At 47.0% G+C, this 21484-nt stretch overlaps 1 protein-coding gene across 6 annotated transcripts in view; it reads right to left on the reverse strand.

The window, feature by feature from the left end:
- LOC112239153 (estrogen-related receptor gamma) overlaps positions 1 to 21484 on the reverse strand; it is a 310010-nt gene that overhangs the window by 145146 nt on the left and 143380 nt on the right. Inside the window, exon 1 of one of the 6 annotated variants that reach the window (XM_042330135.1) lies at positions 11142 to 11544. The exons of 2 other annotated variants lie outside the window; for them this stretch is intronic. In XM_042330135.1, coding sequence (XP_042186069.1) covers positions 11142 to 11194 — 53 coding nt within the window. In that variant the 5' untranslated portion in view covers positions 11195 to 11544. Of the gene's footprint in view, positions 1 to 11137; positions 11545 to 21484 lie in introns of those variants that run through there. 3 more of the 6 variants (XM_042330134.1, XM_042330138.1, XM_042330136.1) reach the window with 3 other exon arrangements.

Genomic DNA, 21484 nt, shown 5'->3' on the forward strand with positions numbered 1-21484 from the left:
TGTGTGTGTGTTAGCGTTAGCGACAGGAGCTGTTAGCGGGGTTGAGTGGCAGATGGACTGTCGGCTTTAATACTGAACGTGTGGGTAGGTGACAGTACCGACTGCAGGAAGAAGAGAGGAGATGGGGGCAGAGGAGGAGGCGATGGGGGAGAGGAGGGGGTGGGGGTGAGGGGGAGATGGGGAGAGGAGGTAGAAAGGAGATGATGGAGGAGAGGAGGAGATGGGGGAGAGGAGGAGATGGGAGAGGAGGAGAAGGGGGAGAGGAGGAGATGGGGGAGAGGGGAGAGGAGGAGATGGGGGAGAGGAGGAGATGGGAGAGGAGGAGATGGGAGAGGAGGAGAAGGGGGAGAGGAGGAGATGGGGGAGAGGAGGAGGTGGGAGAGGAGGAGAAGGGGGAGAGGAGGAGATGGGGAGAGGGGAGAGGAGGAGATGGGGGAGAGGAGAGATGGGGGAGAGGGGAGAGGAGAGGAGATGGGGTGAGGAGGAGGAGATGGGGGAAATGAGGGGGAGAGGACGAGAGGAGGGGTGAGGAGGAGATGGGGAGAGGAGGAGATGGGGGAAAGGAGGGGGAGAGGAGGAGATGGGGGGAGAGACGAGGGTGAGGAGGAGATGGGGGAGGGAGGAAGAGAGGAGGAGAGGAGGGGGTGAGGAGGAGATGGGGAGAGGAGGAGATGGGGGAAAGGAGGGGGAGAGGAAGAGAGGAGGTGTAGCCAGGTTGTTCAAGATTGACATTGAAATTGGACGTCATGTAGGCTTGGGGTTTGGTAGGGTGTTGTGAACGGGGTGGTAATCCAATGACTCTGGATCAGAACGTTGCGTGTTTGGTCCTAGTTGTAGACACTGTCTTTTTATTTTAACCCTGTCCCAAACCCTGTCCCAAACCCTGTCCCAAACCCTGACCATTCGGAATGAGTGCCTAAACTTAAATCTTAACATTGAAATTTGACATTTGGAGAAAAGGAACAATACAGAGCAGTAGGAGAAAGAAAAACACTTTGAAAGTTGACGTTTGTAGAATATGGATCAAAGTCTAATTTGGGACTGTGAGAGCTTGTTGAGGAGGCAATAGGGAGCAGGAGGGGGAGAGGAAGAGATGGGGAAAGGAGGAGACGGGGTAGTGGAGGAGATGGGGAGAGGAAGGGGAAAGGAGGAGATGGGGTAGTGGAGGAGATGGGGAGAGGAAGGGGAAAGGAGGAGACGGGGTAGTGGAGGAGATGGGAAGAGGAAGGGGAAAGGAGGAGTCGGGGTAGTGGAGGAGATGGGGAGAGGAAGGGGAAAGGAGGAGACGGGGTAGAGGAGGAGATGGGGAGAGGAAGGGGAAAGGAGAAGACGGGGTAGAGGAGGAGATGGGGAGAGGAAGGGGAAAGGAGGAGACGGGGTAGTGGAGGAGATGGGGAGAGGAAGGGGAAAGGAGGAGACGGGGTAGTGGAGTAGGGGAGGAGATGGGGATGGGGAGAGGAAGGGGAAAGGAGGAAAGGAGGAGACGGGGAGTGGAGGAGATGGGGAGATGGGAAGGGGGGGAAAGGAGGAGACGGGGTAGTGGAGGAGATGGGGAGAGGAAGGGGAAAGGAGGAGACGGGGTAGTGGAGGAGATGGGGAGAGGAAGGGAAAGGAGGAGACGGGGTACTGGAGGAGATGGGAAGAGGGGGGGGAAAGGAGGAGACGGGGTAGTGGAGGAGATGGGGAGAGGAAGGGGAAAGGAGGAGACGGGGTAGTGGAGGAGATGGGGAGAGGAAGGGAAAGGAGGAGACGGGGTAGTGGAGGAGATGGGGAGAGGAAGGGGAAAGGAGGAGACGGGGTAGTGGAGGAGATGGGGAGAGGAAGGAGAAAGGAGGAGACGGGGTACTGGAGGAGATGGGGAGAGGAAGGGGAAAGGAGGAGACGGGGTAGTGGAGGAGATGGGGAGAGGAAGGGGAAAGGAGGAGACGGGGTACTGGAGTAGATGGGGAGAGGGGGGGAAGTTTTTTAGAAAACAAAAAAGGAACACATTCTAAACGGGTTTAAAATGAAGAACACAAACACTATTGCCTACCAACTGGGTTTCTGGGTTTCTTTTCACCTAAAACTACATGTGGCCTATAAACTGTGCTATAGTCGGCGCTGATGAAGGAATATTCCTGTTCTTAGGTATAATCTGACGCAGATTAAAACAAATCTCTAATCAGAGTAAAAACATTCTCCAAAACAATACTACTTTGAGTTGATAAAACAGTCAAATAATGACATTCTAAAATTCTAAAATAACCAATAAAAAATGAAATGTGTTGGTTACTGAAAATACAACAAATATTTATCCAAGCACTTAATTCAGAATTGTTGTGATTAGTAGGTAGGAACGAGAAGGACTGATGAACTGGGGGAGTACTGGGGGCATGGCCGGGGAGCTCGACCATACCGTGTGTACACCCAGCTCCCTACAGCTCCCGGTGTGGTCAAGCACAGCTAAGTGACAACCACAACACATACACACACACACATACATACACACAACATACATACATACACACAACAAACTTACACCTTACACCAGTTTATTTGTCTGTGTTTATGCCTGTATATCTGTTAGTCTGTCTGTCCATTCAGACATGTTGGGCAAGATAAACCTAGCAGGTTGCTCCTTGCAATACTTCCATCGCAAATAAAACTCAATAAAACAACGGCGGCGCAAAGACATGCATTTATAGTGGGAGAAAAGAAATAGAATTTGGGGAAAATCAAATGAATCAGCTGCGGGACGCAAATTAAATTAAATTAAATTAAATTGTTTTCTATTGCAACACTAATTGATCATTTACTAGGAAATGAAAACAATTTACTCAATAAATAAACTGCCTTTAAAAATAATACAATTATAATGATAAAATAATACAATTATAATGATAAAATAATACTGCCTTTAAAAATAATACAATTATAATGATAAAATAATACTGCCTTTCCTTTTGTTTGTACTTTCATTTTTGAACAAACCCCAAAACATGCACAGTGTCCGTTTCAGACTATAGTTGCTGTGGTATTGTATCATTACCAAACCAAAGTTTAAGAGGGGTAAAAAGCAATGGGAGAAGAGGGTCCTCACATCTAGTTCCAACGCAACGCTAAACTGGAGAGAGAGAGGGAGAGAAAGAGGCAGACGGAGAGACAGGGAATAGGGGAACGATGTCGAATGGAGAGAGATGAGAGAGAGATATGGGAGAGAGATGAGAGAGAGATGAGAGAGAGATGGGAGAAGTATGAGAGAGAGATGGGAGAGAGATGAGAGAGAGATATGGGAGAGAGATGAGAGAGAGATGAGAAGGAGATGGATGGGAGAGAGATGGGAGAGAGATGGGAGAGAGATGAGAGAGAGATATGGGAGAGAGATGAGAGAGAGATGAGAGAGAGATGGGAGAAATATGAGAGAGAGATGGGAGAGAGATGAGAGAGAGATATGGGAGAGAGATGAGAGAGAGATGAGAAGGAGATGGGAGAGATATGGGAGAGAGATGAGAGAGAGATGAGAGAGAAATATAGGAGAGAGATGAGAGAGAGATGAGAGATAAATATAGGAGAGAGATGTGAGAGATGAGAGAGAGTTGGGAGAGAGATGAGACAGATATGAGAGAGAGATATGGGAGAGAGATGAGAGAGATGAGAGAGAGATGAGAGAGATGAGAGAGAGATATGGGAGAGAGATGAGAGAGAGATGAGAGAGATGGGAGAGATATGGGAGAGAGATATGAGAGAGAGATGAGAGAGAGAGAGAGAGAGATATGGGAGAGAGATGAGAGAGAGATGAGAGAGATGGGAGAGATATGGGAGAGAGATATGGGAGAAATATGGGAGAGAGATGAGAGAGAGATGAGAGAGAGATATGGGAGAAATATGGGAGAGAGATAAGAGAGAGATGGGAGAGAGATGAGAGAGAGATGAGAAGGAGATGGGAGAGATATGGGAGAGAGATGAGAGAGAGATGAGAGAGAAATATGGGAGAGAGATGAGAGAGAGATGAGAGATGAGAGAGAGATGAGAGATGAGAGAGAGAGAGGGGAGAGAGATGAGAGAGAGAGATATGGGAGAGAGATGAGAGAGGGATGAGAGAGAGATGGGAGAGAGATGAGAGAGATGATAGATGAGAGAGAGAGATGAGAGAGAGATGAGAGATGAGAGAGAGAGATGAGAGAGAGATGCGAGATGAGAGAGAGATAAGAGAGAGATATGGGAGAGAGATGAGAGAGAGATGAGAGGGGAGAGAGATATGAGAGAGAGATATGGGAGAGAGATGAGAGCGAGATGGGAGAGAGATGGGGTCCTGTCATTCTCCCCCCATCAGTCACACACGTGAAGCATGATGGGAGGATGAGAGGAGGAAATATTTCACTGTCAGACAGGAGGCTGCATAGCTATTCATCCCCCCACCCCCCAGTTCTCTGTCTCTGCTGCAGGACAATGACAATTTAATCATTCCATACAAGACCACACCATGCAGAGGAGAGCAGAGAGCTCACACAAACGCGCGCACACACACACACACACACACACACACACACACACACACACACACACTCCCTCCTCCCGTCTCTCCTGGCCAAACCAGCAGGCCACCCTATTTGATAAGCATAACAGACCTAGCACTTAACCCTCTTCCCCTAGCCCACACACACACACACACACACACACACACACACACACACACACACACACACACACACACACACACACACGTACGTACGCATGCAGGTAGGCACACACACACCTTGTTTTTAGAGTTACTACCCCATCCACTCTCGCCACGAAAAAAAGCACAAAACATGGAAATAACATGATAAACGATCAGCTGTCACACTCTCTTTTTATAGAGGAGGATTCAAACAGAAGAAGGGAGAAACGCGTGAATGACGGAGGAGGAGAATCCACAGGGGGAAGAGAGGATTGGAGAGAGGGAGAGATGGGGGATGAGTGGAGTGGAGGAGAATCCACAGGGGGAAGAGAGGGTTGGAGAGAGGGAGTGGAGAGAGATGGGGGATGAGTGGAGTGGAGTGGAATCCACAGGGGAAGAGAGGGTTGGAGAGAGGGAGAGATGGGGGATGAGTGGAGTGGAATCCACAGGGGGAAAGAGAGGTTGGAGAGAGGGAGAGATGGGGGATGAGTGGAGTGGAGTGGAATCCACAGGGGAAGAGAGGGTTGGAGAGAGGGAGAGATGGGGTTGAGTGGAGTGGAGTGGAATCCACAGGGGGAAGAGAGGGTTGGAGAGAGGGAGAGATGGGGGATGAGTGGAGTGGAGTGGAATCCACATGGGGAAGAGAGGGTTGGAGAGAGGGAGAGATGGGGGATGAGTGGAGTGGAGGAGAATCCACAGGGGGAAGAGAGGGTTGGAGAGAGGGAGAGATGGGGGATGAGTGGAGTGGAGGAGAATCCACAGGGGGAAGAGAGGGTTGGAGAGAGGGAGAGATGGGGGATGAGTGGAGTGGAGTGGAATCCACAGGGGGAAGAGAGGGTTGGAGAGAGGGAGAGATGGGGGATGAGTGGAGTGGAATCCACAGGGGAAGAGAGGGTTGGAGAGAGGGAGAGATGGGGGATGAGTGGAGTGGAGTGGAATCCACAGGGGGAAGAGAGGGTTGGAGAGAGGGAGAGATGGGGTTGAGTGGAGTGGAGTGGAATCCACAGGGGAAGAGAGGGTTGGAGAGAGAGAGAGATGGGGGATGAGTGGAGTGGAGTGGAATCCACAGGGGGAAGAGAGGGTTGGAGAGAGGGAGAGATGGGGGATGAGTGGAGTGGAGTGGAATCCACAGGGGGAAAGAGAGGTTGGAGAGAGGGAGAGATGGGGGATGAGTGGAGTGGAGGAGAATCCACAGGGGGAAGAGAGGGTTGGAAGAGGGGTTGGAGAGAGGGAGAGATGGGGGATGAGTGGAGTGGAGTGGAATCCACAGGGGAAGAGAGGGTTGGAGAGAGGGAGAGATGGGGGATGAGTGGAGTGGAGGGGAATCCATAGGGGGAAGAGAGGGTTGGAGAGAGGGAGAGATTGGGGATGAGTGGGGTGGAGTGGAATCCACAGGGGGAAGAGAGGTTTGGAGAGAGGGAGAGATGGGGGATGAGTGGAGTGGAGGGGAATCCATAGGGGGAAGAGAGGTTTGGAGAGAGGGAGAGATGGGGGATGAGTGGAGTGGAGGGGAATTGAATTGAAACGTAGGAAGCGTCTCTCTCTATCTCTTTCTGGACGTCTAATTCGCTCAGCGTTCAGCCTCTGTAGCGACAGCGACATGGGGTGTAATTGCTAATTGCGACGCGTACCTCACGAATGTTGAGGACATGTGTGTATGTGGTGTAGTTCCTCCTAAGGCTCTTTCAACTCCTCATAAAAGCCAGCGCAACCCTCTCTCTCCCTCTCTCTCACACACACACACACACACACACACACACACACACACACACACACACACACACACACACACACACACACACACACACACACACACACACACACACACACACACACACACACAAGCACAAAGAGCACACACACACATAAATCAAATAAATTGACAACACACAAGGCCTCCTCCTCCTCCTCCTCTTCCTCTTCCTCTTCCTCTTCCTCTTCTCCTCTTCCTCTTCCTCTTCCTCCTCCTCCTCCTCCTCCTCCTCCTCCCTCTTCCTCCTCCTCCTCCTCCTCCTTCCTCCCTCCTCCTCCTCCTCCTCCTCCTCCTCCTCCTCCTCCTCCTCCTCCTCCTCTTCTCCTCCTCCTCCCTCTATCCTTTCATACTCAGCCCTCTAAGGCTTTCTGCTCGCATTAGTAGATGTGTGTGTGTGATTTTGTTGTACGTGCATGTGCTTGTGTGTGTCTGTGTGTCACTGTGTGTGTCATTGTGTGTGATTGCATCTTACGTGTGTGTGCGCGTGTCCGCAGGAGCACTTATTGCCCCCCTGTCAAACAAAAGACTCCCCCCTCCCGTCTCGGAGGGGTGAATGGGTCTGCTCAGGAGGCTCTCTCTTTGAGCCACAGTTAATTACCCTTGGAATGCCTCACACTCTGCACAAGAGGGGCCGCCACCGCCACCGTGTGTGTGCGCTTGCACTCATGTGTGTGGAGACAATGGGACAGCCATCAGACAGCCGGGGCCACGCAGATGCATAAAAACACATCATACGACACCCGTACACACAGGGACGATACACGAGCACACACACACACACACACACACACACACACACACACACACACACACACACACACACACACACACACACACACACACACAGACACACACACACACACACACACACAGGTACACACACACACACTCAAACGGTGAGAAAAAATATCCATGCCACATATTGAGGCTGCATATTGACATGATTTGACAGATGAATTAAGTAAATGATTTTATACGGAGATTAAAATTAATTTAATTTACGCAATATCCCTCTCTCCAGTGCTTTCCTCTGTTCCGCACAGAGAATGACAGAATGAGAGACGGAGAGGAAAAACCAAAAATCCTGCTACTTTCCCCAGCCGGCCAGCCTGGCTGGTTGTATCAGAATGTGGTGTGATGTATAGAAGAAGCAGGCTCTCTCTCTCACAGACAGAGCTCTCCATTAGAAACCATTCATTTAGGAATTATATATCTGTTACACTATTATATTTGGATTTGTTTTATTCTTAGAAATGTTCAAGTCTGTTAAATACACTGCATTTATTCTACAAAATTGAAAAGCATAAATTGCGCCATCAAATTTCTTAAAATGTATATTATTTAAATGTCCCACATTTTAAATCTGCATAATTTTCCATTTCATATCACTGTCCTATATCTACAGAACTGCAGAGCAAGATGCATTGCGTGCTCTGTCTCACTAAGTGTATTTAGAAATGAATGAACATTTGTTTTTAATGTCATGTTATGAGTCTACAATAAAAATCATATTCTGAAAATCATATATTTTAGTGCATTGAGTCCACAAACAAGACACTGCATAAATACGATTTGTATTAAAATGTCAATTGTAGTTAAAATGTAATTTAAAGAAAATCACATAGCACAATTATTTATCTGGGAAATAAATATAGAATAATATCTAATAACTACAAACCACAACATCCACCAAAACAGCTTAAAACTCAGCCCAAGCCATTAAAACAGTTCTCTATTCTTTCAATAGAAAACCTGTCCTGTAAACCTGCATTCAACATCCCCTTGACCTCTACGATTAACCAGCAAAAACAAACACACTAAATCAATTGAACTAAGAGGAGAAAAACCCTTAATGATATGCAAATTAAATGTATGTTCAGGCATGAAAGGAATACAATTATGATAATCAACAAAACTGCACTTGTTGTTATTATTATCATTATTTGTATTGTTATCATTATCCTTAATATATCAATTGGAATCCCATTCATCAACTTCTATGTAGAAGATGAGCGGGGAGTGAGTGGGGAGAGAGGTGCGTGAGGACGATGAGTGTATCCTGGTTATAGCTGGTACCGAGGGAGGGATTCAGACAGTGTGTTTTTCTATGAGCAGTGACTCTAACCCCGGATCACTAAGGAGACTGAGACAGGGGAAAACCCAGGCTAAAACCCATCACTATAGACAGGGAAAACCCCAACTAAAACCCATCACTATAGACAGAGGAAAACCCAGGCTAAAACCCATCACTATAGACAGGGAAAACCCCAACTAAAACCCATCACTATAGACAGAGGAAAACCCAGGCTAAAACCCATCACTATATACAGGGGAAACCCCAACTAAAACCCATCCCTATAGACAGAGAAAAACCCAGGCTAAAACCCATCACTATAGACAGGGAAAACCCAGGCTAAAACCCATCACTATAGACAGGGAAAACCCAGGCTAAAACCCATCACTATAGACAGGGGAAAACCCAGGCTAAAAGCCATCATTACAGGACAAGTTTTACATTTTATTTAACAAGGCAAGTCAGTTAAGAACAAATTATTATTTACAATGACGGCCTACACCAGCCAAAACCCGGACGACGCTGGGCCAATTGTGCGCTACCCTATGGGACTCCCAATCACAGCTGGATGTGATACAGCCTGGATACAAAAAAGGGTCTGTAGTGACGCGTCTATCACTGAGATGCAGTGCCTTAGACCGATGCGCCACTCGGGAGCCCCAAAAGACAGGCTCCGGAATCTGTCTCCTTACAGACTATATGTCCCAAACACTTTCTCAGCTCCTCTCGCCATATCTCAGTCACACGAAAGCAATGAATTCACAAACTCCCAGAAAAAAATGCTCACATACACCAAATGCTCTAGTAATAATTACATTTCTGGTCTTATCTGTCTCATTCAGAAAGAAATAATTTTGGATATTTACTAAATGTTTCAGAAGAGAAGTGTATCTAAAGCTATGATTTAACACCCACCCTGTCCACATGACAAAACACACACTGTCCAAACACACATGACAAAACACACACTGTCCAAACACACATGACAAAACACACACTGTCCAAACACACATGACAAAACACACACTGTCCAAACACACACTGTCCAAACACACATGACAAAACACACATGACAAAACACACACTGTCCAAACACACATGACAAAATACACACTGTCTAAACACACATGACAAAACACACACTGTATAAACACACACTGTCGACATGATAAAACACACACTGTATAAACACACATACACAGAAAGTCAGGCATACAGGAAGTGGTTAGATTGTGTACGTTCACATTAATAAAATATTTTATTCTATCTATGTAGATTACCAATCTAGCCTTTCTTTCTCTCTACTTAAGTAACCTCCAGTCTCTGTGTGTGTGTGTGTAGTCTACAAGAGGGCTGTCGCTCAAGGCTCCACTTTTGAAGAGTTATCAGCATTCAGAGCAGGGCAGGGGTTAAGAGTGCCGTGGTTTCCTTTAGAAAGTCAACTTGTTCAGCCATCCTCTCTTCTCTTCACTCTATCGATCTATTGCTTTCTTGTTATTCCATTCACTTGTATTCTATTATTTAACTTAAAGCCAAATGGTATGAAACAGAGTGAGGAGTGTGCGAGTGTCCAAAACCAGGACTTCTATTTGATTTAGATATGATTAAACATGACATTTTAGGCCATTTGGCCTCCTGGAACTCCTTAAATGTATTTGTTTAATATTACAACAGAACCCCTTCTATCTATATTAGAGGACGTGCTGGGTGTTGTGTCTATAGACAGGAAGGTATGGATGTCCCTGATTCTGTATTTACATAAAACACTCCACACACACGCACGCACGCACACACACACACACACACACACACACACACACACACACACACACACACACACACACACACACACACACACACACACACACACACACACACACACACACACACACACACACTGTGCGGCGCAGTGTGCTGTGTTGTCTCTAATGCCGCGGCAGGCCCACACGCCGTGATGGCTGTCTGAAATTCAAGCTCTCCTGGCATTTAACAGCACTTTCTCCCCCTCCTCTTCCTCCTCTCCCCTTCTTCTCCTGCCGCTTCTGTCCTCTCCTCTCCTCCGTTACCCCTCTCTCTCTATCTCTGGCTGTCCCGCTCCCCCTTTCACTCTGCTGGCTGGCTGACCTCACGCACACTGACCCTGCCTAATAAACTAAGACTGAAACATCCCAGACTGACCACACACACACACACACGTTTATAAAGTAAGGCATTATGGCTCTCTGTACCAGGACAGACATGTCAGAGTGTGTGTCCTACTCAGGTAGAGAAGCAGAAATCCTGCTCCTCACGCTGAGTGAGAGCTCCTCTTTGCACCGCAGCCGAGCACCCATAGACAGGCATACACACACTCACTGTTACACACACACACACACACACACACACACACACACACACACACACACACACACACACACACACACACACACACACACACACACACACACACACACACACACACACACAGACAGACAGACACACACACACACTACCTGAAAGTTGTAACAACCTTGACATGCTACCGGCCACCTCCGCAGCATAGTACCACACAAAATAATACACACTCACACACTCTTAATTTGATGAACACGTACCCACACAGGCAGACACAATCAAAGGCATTCTCAATGACAAGAGGGAAAAGCATCAATAGTAAAAAGGTCAAATTTACCTACTCTTGTTGTTCAGAGTGTAGAGAGTAACACTCAGGAAGTTCTACAGAATCCATCTGCACACTGCCACCATAATATGAGAAAACCTCCTCTATGAATCAAAGTTTTTTTCTGCTATCCTCCTCTCCTCTCCTGTCCTCCTCTCTTTCTTCTCTCTCTCTCTCCTCTCTCTCGCTCCGTTCCTGTCAGAGCACTGCAATCAGGCACAGTGGTCCTCCGTGTGACAAGCCTACAGGCACAGCAGCCAGCCGGTTGGGACCAAAAGCTCTAGCACTCTTCTAATCAAGGACTTAAAGCCACAATTGGAGCTCATGAATAATGAAGCAAGGCTTTGCATATGTAGTCCCTCTGGCCCGTCCGGGCTGCTCATTGGTGGATGGGCGGCCAATGAGAAAGATGCAAGGCTCCGTCTTCGCTCACGGAAAGAGAGAGAGAGAGAGAGAGAGAGTGGGGAGCCGAGCAGGTGGAGAGGAAGGGCAAACACAAAGAGAGAGAGAGAGAGAGAGAGAGAGGGAGTAAGACAGGGGGCAGATGAATAACGAGAGTGAGCGGTGAAGAGAGAGAGAGAGAGGTAAGGAGAGAGGGATTTAAAGAAACAGTGCATTCTAATTCTCTCTCTATATTCTCTCTCTCTGTCTCTCTCTCAGGGCAGTTGTTATCAGTTATTTCTGTTGAGCGGAGAGATAAAGTATTTCAGGCCGGGGCAATACCAAACGTTGTGAATGAAGCCTGCGTACAAATACACCGTTCCGTCTGTTTATTGGCATGTCTGTCATTCTCTCAGTCCCTTTCTTTCTCTTCCTTTTCTCTCTCTGTCTGTCTCTATTGCTCTCTAATTCTCTGCCCGTCTGTCTGGAAGTGAGAAGATTAGTAAAATGAAGTAATCTCTGACCGTAATGTGTTTAAACAGGCCGCTTACACACGCTCTGGCTTCTGCGTATGTGCCCTGTGAAGAACAGAGCGAGACGAGAGAGGTGTTTTTTTAAATAAAGAGATCAAACGAGAAAGGGTCAAACGATTAGCTAAGTAAACATGAACAATAAAGTTAGAATACAAAACATCCAAGCTTGGCCTCACACAAGCAATAGGTGAAACACTGACATGTTACATCACTTCATCTGATAATGTAATAGAATATCAGTGTCTTTCACACGATCCAAAATGAAAATATATTTAAAAAAGCCAAATATTGTACAACCCTATAACCACTCAGCAGTAAAATAGGGATTCATTTTCCCAGTCACAGATTCCAGACTGTCTTTGTTGTGGAATGATTGAGGAATGATTGGGCATGTTTTCCTGGAACTGGTGTGTCCAGGTTGTTTTCCGTGCGTGTATCAGCGGCTCCCCGCCTTCCCAACCCCAGCGGGACCACACAATTCCCACTGCTAAGAAAATTCAGGAGCGCTGCCGTTCCGCTTAGGAATAGTCTCCAACTGTCTCCGTGCTCCAAGCACACACGCACACACACACACACACACACACACACACACACACACGGAACCCTATTTCCTACGACACATCTTCCTCTGTCTTTGTATTAGTTCTCCTTCAGTCTTATAGGCTGCCACCCTGAATGGAGTACATGTGGGGAACAGAGAGAATGAGAGGATGAGGGAGCAGAGGGGTGGAAAGGAGGGATGAGGTGTATGTGTGTGTGCTCCTGTGCTCCTGTGTGTGCGTGTGTGTGTGTGTGTGTGTGTCTCCTGTGCTCCTGTGCTCCTGTGTGTGCGTGTGTGTGTGTGTGTGTGTGTGTGTGTGTGTGTGTGTGTGTGTGTGTGTGGTGTGTGTGTGTGTGCTCCTGTGCTCCTGTGCTCCTGTGTGTGCGTGTGTGTGTGTGTTTGAACAGAGACACACACTGAACAAAAAGTGTGTTAGCTATATCTCCTCCTATATTAACACCTTTCAAATGAAAGATAAATACTGTATTTCAATGTATCCACCCAATAGATGTGGTATAAAATCAACACATCGCTCCTGTTTTCTCTGTGTTAACGGATCCTTAGTAAAGAGCAGCTATAGCTGCCCAAGCTAACTAGGGCCACATAAGAGAGGCATCCAGTCTTCTATTAATTAAAACATGATCACATGAAGAAATCATTGTGTATCAGTGTGTGTCAGTGTGTGTCAGTGTGTATCAGTGTGTGTCAGTGTGTGTCAGTGTGTATCAGTGTGTATCAGTGTGTATCAGTGTGTATCAGTGTGTGTCAGTGTGTATCAGTGTGTGTCAGTGTGTCAGTGTGTGTCAGTGTGTATCAGTGTGTGTCAGTGTGTCAGTGTGTATCAGTGTGTCAGTGTGTATCAGTGTGTGTCAGTGTGTATCAGTGTGTGTCAGTGTGTATCAGTGTGTGTCAGTGTGTCAGTGTGTATCAGTGTGTGTCAGTGTGTATCAGTGTGTGTCAGTGTGTGTCAGTGTGTATCAGTGTGTGTCAGTGTGTGTCAGTGTGTGTCAGTGTGTCAGTGTGTGTCAGTGTGTGTCAGTGTGTGTCAGTGTGTCAGTGTGTGTCAGTGTGTGTCAGTGTGTGTCAGTGTGTCAGTGTGTATCAGTGTGTGTCAGTGTGTGTCAGTGTGTGTCAGTGTGTCAGTGTGTATCAGTGTGTGTCAGTGTGTCAGTGTGTATCAGTGTGTGTCAGTGTGTATCAGTGTGTGTCAGTGTGTGTCAGTGTGTATCAGTGTGTATCAGTGTGTATCAGTGTGTATCAGTGTGTATCAGTGTGTGTCAGTGTGTATCAGTGTGTGTCAGTGTGTATCAGTGTGTGTCAGTGTGTATCAGTGTGTGTCAGTGTGTATCAGTGTGTGTCAGTGTGTCAGTGTGTATCAGTGTGTATCAGTGTGTATCAGTGTGTGTATCAGTGTGTATCAGTGTGTGTCAGTGTGTATCAGTGTGTGTATCAGTGTGTGTCAGTGTGTATCAGTGTGTATCAGTGTGTGTCAGTGTGTGTCAGTGTGTGTCAGTGTGTATCAGTGTGTGTCAGTGTGTGTCAGTGTGTATCAGTGTGTGTCAGTGTGTCAGTGTGTGTCAGTGTGTCAGTGTATCAGTGTGTGTCAGTGTGTATCAGTGTGTGTCAGTGTGTCAGTGTGTATCAGTGTGTGTCAGTGTGTATCAGTGTGTATCAGTGTGTATCAGTGTGTGTCAGTGTGTATCAGTGTGTATCAGTGTGTATCAGTGTGTATCAGTGTGTGTCAGTGTGTCAGTGTATCAGTGTGTGTCAGTGTGTATCAGTGTGTGTCAGTGTGTCAGTGTGTATCAGTGTGTGTCAGTGTGTATCAGTGTGTATCAGTGTGTCAGTGTGTGTCAGTGTGTATCAGTGTGTGTCAGTGTGTCAGTGTGTATCAGTGTGTGTCAGTGTGTATCAGTGTGTCAGTGTGTATCAGTGTGTGTCAGTGTGTATCAGTGTGTGTCAGTGTGTCAGTGTGTATCAGTGTGTATCAGTGTGTGTCAGTGTGTATCAGTGTGTGTCAGTGTGTCAGTGTGTATCAGTGTGTATCAGTGTGTGTCAGTGTGTATCAGTGTGTATCAGTGTGTGTCAGTGTGTATCAGTGTGTGTCAGTGTGTCAGTGTGTATCAGTGTGTGTCAGTGTGTGTCAGTGTGTCAGTGTGTATCAGTGTGTATCAGTGTGTGTCAGTGTGTATCAGTGTGTGTCTGTGTGTCAGTGTGTATCAGTGTGTATCAGTGTGTGTCAGTGTGTCAGTGTGTATCAGTGTGTATCAGTGTGTATCAGTGTGTCAGTGTGTGTCAGTGTGTCAGTGTGTATCAGTGTGTGTCAGTGTGTATCAGTGTGTGTCAGTGTGTATCAGTGTGTGTCAGTGTGTATCAGTGTGTGTCAGTGTGTCAGTGTGTATCAGTGTGTGTCAGTGTGTGTCAGTGTGTCAGTGTGTATCAGTGTGTGTCAGTGTGTATCAGTGTGTGTCAGTGTGTATTAGTGTGTGTCAGTGTGTATCAGTGTGTGTCAGTGTGTCAGTGTGTCAGTGTGTCAGTGTGTCAGTGTGTGTCAGTGTGTCAGTGTGTCAGTGTGTCAGTGTGTCAGTGTGTGTCAGTGTGTCAGTGTGTATCAGTGTGTGTCAGTGTGTATCAGTGTGTGTCAGTGTGTATCAGTGTGTGTCAGTGTGTATCAGTGTGTGTCAGTGTGTATCAGTGTGTGTCAGTGTGTCAGTGTGTCAGTGTGTCAGTGTGTCAGTGTGTCAGTGTGTGTCAGTGTGTCAGTGTGTCAGTGTGTCAGTGTGTCAGTGTGTGTCAGTGTGTCAGTGTGTATCAGTGTGTGTCAGTGTGTATCAGTGTGTGTCAGTGTGTATCAGTGTGTGTCAGTGTGTATCAGTGTGTGTCAGTGTGTATGAGTGTGTGTCAGTGTGTCAGTGTGTGTCAGTGTGTATCAGTGTGTGTCAGTGTGTATCAGTGTGTGTCAGTGTGTATCAGTGTGTGTCAGTGTGTCAGTGTGTATCAGTGTGTGTCAGTGTGTATCAGTGTGTGTCAGTGTGTGTCAGTGTGTCAGTGTGTCAGTGTGTATCAGTGTGTGTCAGTGTGTATCAGTGTGTGTCAGTGTGTCAGTGTGTATCAGTGTGTATCAGTGTGTATCAGTGTGTGTCAGTGTGTATCAGTGTGTGTCAGTGTGTGTCAGTGTGTATCAGTGTGTGTCAGTGTGTATCACTGTGTATCAGTGTGTATCAGTGTGTATCAGTGTGTATCAGTGTGTCAGTGTGTATCAGTGTGTATCAGTGTGTGTCAGTGTGTATCAGTGTGTGTCAGTGTGTATCAGTGTGTGTGTCAGTGTGTATCAGTGTGTATCAGTGTGTGTCAGTGTGTATCAGTGTGTGTCAGTGTGTGTCAGTGTGTGTCAGTGTGTATCAGTGTGTGTCAGTGTGTGTCAGTGTGTGTCAGTGTGTCAGTGTGTGTCAGTGTGTATCAGTGTGTGTCAGTGTGTATCAGTGTGTGTCAGTGTGTGTCAGTGTGTATCAGTGTGTATCAGTGTGTGTCAGTGTGTATCAGTGTGTGTCAGTGTGTGTCAGTGTGTATCAGTGTGTATCAGTGTGTATCAGTGTGTGTCAGTGTGTGTCAGTGTGTATCAGTGTGTATCAGTGTGTCAGTGTGTATCAGTGTGTGCCAGTGTGTATCAGTGTGTATCAGTGTGTGTCAGTGTGTGTCAGTGTGTATCAGTGTGTATCAGTGTGTGTCAGTGTGTGTCAGTGTATCAGTGTGTATCAGTGTGTATCAGTGTGTATCAGTGTGTATCAGTGTGTGCCAGTGTGTATCAGTGTGTATCAGTGTGTGTCAGTGTGTGTCAGTGTGTATCAGTGTGTATCAGTGTGTGTCAGTGTGTGTCAGTGTATCAGTGTGTATCAGTGTGTATCAGTGTGTATCAGTGTGTATCAGTGTGTATCAGTGTGTGCAGTGTGTATCAGTGTGTATCAGTGTGTATCAGTGTGTGTCAGTGTGTCAGTGTGTATCAGTGTGTGTCAGTGTGTATCAGTGTGTATCAGTGTGTGTCAGTGTGTATCAGTCTGTGTCAGTGTGTATCAGTGTGTGTCAGTGTGTGTCAGTGTGTGTCAGTGTGTATCAGTGTGTGTCAGTGTGTATCAGTGTGTATCAGTGTGTGTCAGTGTGTATCAGTGTGTGTCAGTGTGTATCAGTGTGTGTCAGTGTGTCAGTGTGTATCAGTGTGTGTCAGTGTGTATCAGTGTGTGTCAGTCAGTGTGTGTCAGTGTGTGTCAGTGTGTCAGTGTGTAGCAGTGTGTGTCAGTGTGTGTCAGTGTGTATCAGTGTGTGTCAGTGTGTATCAGTGTGTGTCAGTGTGTGTCAGTGTGTGTCAGTGTGTATCAGTGTGTATCAGTGTGTATCAGTGTGTAGTGTGTGTCAGTGTGTATCAGTGTGTGTCAGTGTGTCAGTGTGTATCAGTGTGTGTCAGTGTGTCAGTGTGTGTCAGTGTGTCAGTGTGTATCAGTGTGTCAGTGTGTATCAGTGTGTATCAGTGTGTCAGTGTGTCAGTGTCAGTGTGTGTCAGTGTGTATCAGTGTGTGTCAGTGTGTATCAGTGTGTATCAGTGTGTATCAGTGTGTATCAGTGTGTGTGTGTGTGTATCAGTGTGTGTCAGTGTGTGTCAGTGTGTGTCAGTGTGTGTCAGTGTCAGTGTGTATCAGTGTGTGTCAGTGTGTGTCAGTGTGTATCAGTGTGTGTCAGTGTGTATCAGTGTGTATCAGTGTGTGTCAGTGTGTATCAGTGTGTATCAGTGTGTATCAGTGTGTATCAGTGTGTATCAGTGTGTCAGTGTGTGTCAGTGTGTGTCAGTGTGTATCAGTGTGTATCAGTGTGTGTATCAGTGTGTGTCAGTGTGTATCAGTGTGTATCAGTGTGTATCAGTGTGTGTCAGTGTGTATCAGTGTGTATCAGTGTGTCAGTGTGTGTCAGTGTGTATCAGTGTGTGTCAGTGTGTGTCAGTGTGTATCAGTGTGTGTCAGTGTGTGTCAGTGTGTATCAGTGTGTATCAGTGTGTATCAGTGTGTGTCAGTGTGTATCAGTGTGTGTCAGTGTGTATCAGTGTGTATCAGTGTGTCAGTGTGTATCAGTGTGTGTCAGTGTGTATCAGTGTGTGTCAGTGTGTATCAGTGTGTGTCAGTGTGTGTCAGTGTGTGTGTATCAGTGTGTGTCAGTGTGTATCAGTGTGTGTCAGTGTGTCAGTGTGTATCAGTGTGTGTCAGTGTGTATCAGTGTGTGTCAGTGTGTGTGTGTATCAGTGTGTGTCAGTGTGTGTCAGTGTGTCAGTGTGTATCAGTGTGTGTCAGTCAGTGTGTGTCAGTGTGTGTCAGTGTGTATCAGTGTGTGTCAGTGTGTGTCAGTGTGTATCAGTGTGTGTCAGTGTGTGTCAGTGTGTATCAGTGTGTGTCAGTGTGTATCAGTGTGTATCAGTGTGTATCAGTGTGTGTCAGTGTGTATCAGTGTGTGTCAGTGTGTCAGTGTGTATCAGTGTGTATCAGTGTGTATCAGTGTGTGTCAGTGTGTGTCAGTGTGTATCAGTGTGTATCAGTGTGTGTCAGTGTGTATCAGTGTGTGTGCCAGTCAGTGTGTGTGTGTATCAGTGTGTATCAGTGTGTATCAGTGTGTATCAGTGTGTATCAGTGTGTGTCAGTGTGTATCAGTGTGTGTCAGTGTGTATCAGTGTGTATCAGTGTGTGTCAGTGTGTATCAGTGTGTGTCAGTGTGTATCAGTGTGTGTCAGTGTGTATCAGTGTGTCAGTGTGTCAGTGTGTATCAGTGTGTATCAGTGTGTGTCAGTGTGTATCAGTGTGTGTCAGTGTGTCAGTGTGTATCAGTGTGTGTCAGTGTGTATCAGTGTGTGTCAGTGTGTCAGTGTGTATCAGTGTGTATCAGTGTGTATCAGTGTGTGTCAGTGTGTGTCAGTGTGTCAGTGTGTATCAGTGTGTGTCAGTGTGTATCAGTGTGTGTCAGTGTGTATCAGTGTGTGTCAGTGTGTATCAGTGTGTGTCAGTGTGTATCAGTGTGTATCAGTGTGTGTCAGTGTGTATCAGTGTGTATCAGTGTGTGTCAGTGTGTATCAGTGTGTGTCAGTGTGTATCAGTGTGTATCAGTGTGTGTCAGTGTGTGTCAGTGTGTATCAGTGTGTGTCAGTGTGTATCAGTGTGTATCAGTGTGTGTCAGTGTGTATCAGTGTGTATCAGTGTGTATCAGTGTGTATCAGTGTGTATCAGTGTGTGTGTGTCAGTGTGTGTCAGTGTGTATCAGTGTGTATCAGTGTGTATCAGTGTGTGTCAGTGTGTATCAGTGTGTATCAGTGTGTATCAGTGTGTGTCAGTGTGTATCAGTGTGTATCAGTGTGTGTCAGTGTGTGTCAGTGTGTATCAGTGTGTGTCAGTGTGTATCAGTGTGTATCAGTGTGTGTCAGTGTGTGTCAGTGTGTATCAGTGTGTATCAGTGTGTATCAGTGTGTGTCAGTGTGTATCAGTGTGTGTCAGTGTGTATCAGTGTGTATCAGTGTGTGTCAGTGTGTATCAGTGTGTGTCAGTGTGTATCAGTGTGTGTCAGTGTGTATCAGTGTGTGTCAGTGTGTGTCAGTGTGTCAGTGTGTATCAGTGTGTATCAGTGTGTGTCAGTGTGTATCAGTGTGTGTCAGTGTGTCAGTGTGTATCAGTGTGTGTCAGTGTGTATCAGTGTGTGTCAGTGTGTCAGTGTGTATCAGTGTGTGTCAGTGTGTGTCAGTGTGTGTCAGTGTGTATCAGTGTGTGTCAGTGTGTGTCAGTGTGTGTCCGTGTGTATCAGTGTGTGTCAGTGTGTATCAGTGTGTGTCAGTGTGTCAGTGTGTGTCAGTGTGTATCAGTGTGTGTCAGTGTGTGTCAGTGTGTATCAGTGTGTATCAGTGTGTGTCAGTGTGTATCAGTGTGTGTTAGTGTGTATCAGTGTGTGTCAGTGTGTATCAGTGTGTGTCAGTGTGTGTCAGTGTGTATCAGTGTGTATCAGTGTGTATCAGTGTGTGTCAGTGTGTGTCAGTGTGTATCAGTGTGTATCAGTGTGTGTCAGTGTGTATCAGTGTGTGCCAGTGTGTATCAGTGTGTATCAGTGTGTATCAGTGTGTATCAGTGTGTGTCAGTGTGTATCAGTGTGTATCAGTGTGTGTCAGTGTGTATCAGTCTGTGTCAGTGTGTATCAGTGTGTATCAGTGTGTATCAGTGTGTATCAGTGTGTGTCAGTGTGTATCAGTGTGTATCAGTGTGTGTCAGTGTGTATCAGTCTGTGTCAGTGTGTATCAGTGTGTATCAGTGTGTGTCAGTGTGTATCAGTGTGTGTCAGTGTGTATCAGTGTGTGTGTGTCAGTGTGTATCAGTGTGTGTCAGTGTGTATCAGTGTGTATCAGTGTGTATCAGTGTGTGTCAGTGTGTATCAGTGTGTGTCAGTGTGTGTCAGTGTGTGTCAGTGTGTGCAGTGTGTGTCAGTGTGTCAGTGTGTGTCAGTGTGTATCAGTGTGTGTCAGTGTATCAGTGTGTATCAGTGTGTATCAGTGTGTATCAGTGTGTGTCAGTGTGTATCAGTGTGTGTCAGTGTGTGTCCACACCCATACACACGGTTTCTTCTTTACTAAAATGAGTTTCAGACAAATCTGCGTACACCAACCTGCTGCTGAACAAGGCTAAGGCCACAGACACAGACACGGCCACGGACATGGACACGGCCACGGACATGGACACGGACACGGACACGACCACGGACACGGCCACGGACACGACCACAGACACGGCCGCGGCCATGGTCGCGACCACGGGCACGGCCACGGACATGGACACGGCCACGGACACGACCACGGACACGGCCACGGACACGGACACAGCCACGGCCACGGACACGGCCACGGACACGGCCACGGACATGGCCACGGACATGGCCACGTACACGACCACGGCCACGGACACGGACACGGCCACGGACACGGCCACGGACACGACCACGGACACGGCCACAGGCACGGCCACGGACACGTACACGGACACAGCCACGGACACGGACACGGCCACGGACACGGACACGGACACGGGCACGGCCACGGACACGGCCACGCAGCAGCAATGCTGAGTATTGATTAAAAACATACTAAAGAAAGTTCCAAAGCAGAACGTTGTGAGTGTGTTAAAGCAGAGCATTATGGGTGTGTGAAAGCAGAGCATTATGGGTGTGTGAAAGCAGAGCATTATGGGTGTGTGAAAGCAGAGCATTATGGGTGTGTGAAAGCAGAGCGTTGTGAGTGTGTTAAAGCAGAGCATTATGGGTGTGTGAAAGCAGAGCATTATGTGTGTGTGTGAAAGCAGAGCGTTGTGAGTGTGTGAAAGCAGAGCATTATATGGGTGTGTTAAAGCAGAGCATTATGGGTGTGTGAAAGCAGAGCATTATGGGTGTGTGAAAGCAGAGCATTATGGGTGTGTGAAAGCAGAGCATTATGTGTGTGTGAAAGCAGAGCATTATGGGTGTGTGAAAGCAGAGCATTATGGGTGTGTGAAAGCAGAGCATTATGTGTGTGTGTGAAAGCAGAGCGTTGTGAGTGTGTGAAAGCAGAGCATTATGGGTGTGTGAAAGCAGAGCATTATGGGTGTGTGAAAGCAGAGCATTATGTGTGTGTGAAAGCAGAGCATTATGGGTGTGTGAAAGCAGAGCATTATGTGTGTGAAAGCAGAGCATTATGGGTGTGTGAAAGCAGAGCATTATGGGTGTGTGAAAGCAGAGCATTATGGGTGTGTGAAAGCAGAGCATTATGTGTGTGTGTGAAAGCAGAGCGTTGTGAGTGTGTGAAAGCAGAGCATTATGGGTGTGTGAAAGCAGAGCATTATATGGGTGTGTGAAAGCAGAGCATTA

Source organism: Oncorhynchus tshawytscha, linkage group LG11 (assembly GCF_018296145.1).
Source record: "Oncorhynchus tshawytscha isolate Ot180627B linkage group LG11, Otsh_v2.0, whole genome shotgun sequence".
NCBI classification, from domain to species: Eukaryota; Metazoa; Chordata; class Actinopteri; order Salmoniformes; family Salmonidae; genus Oncorhynchus; species Oncorhynchus tshawytscha.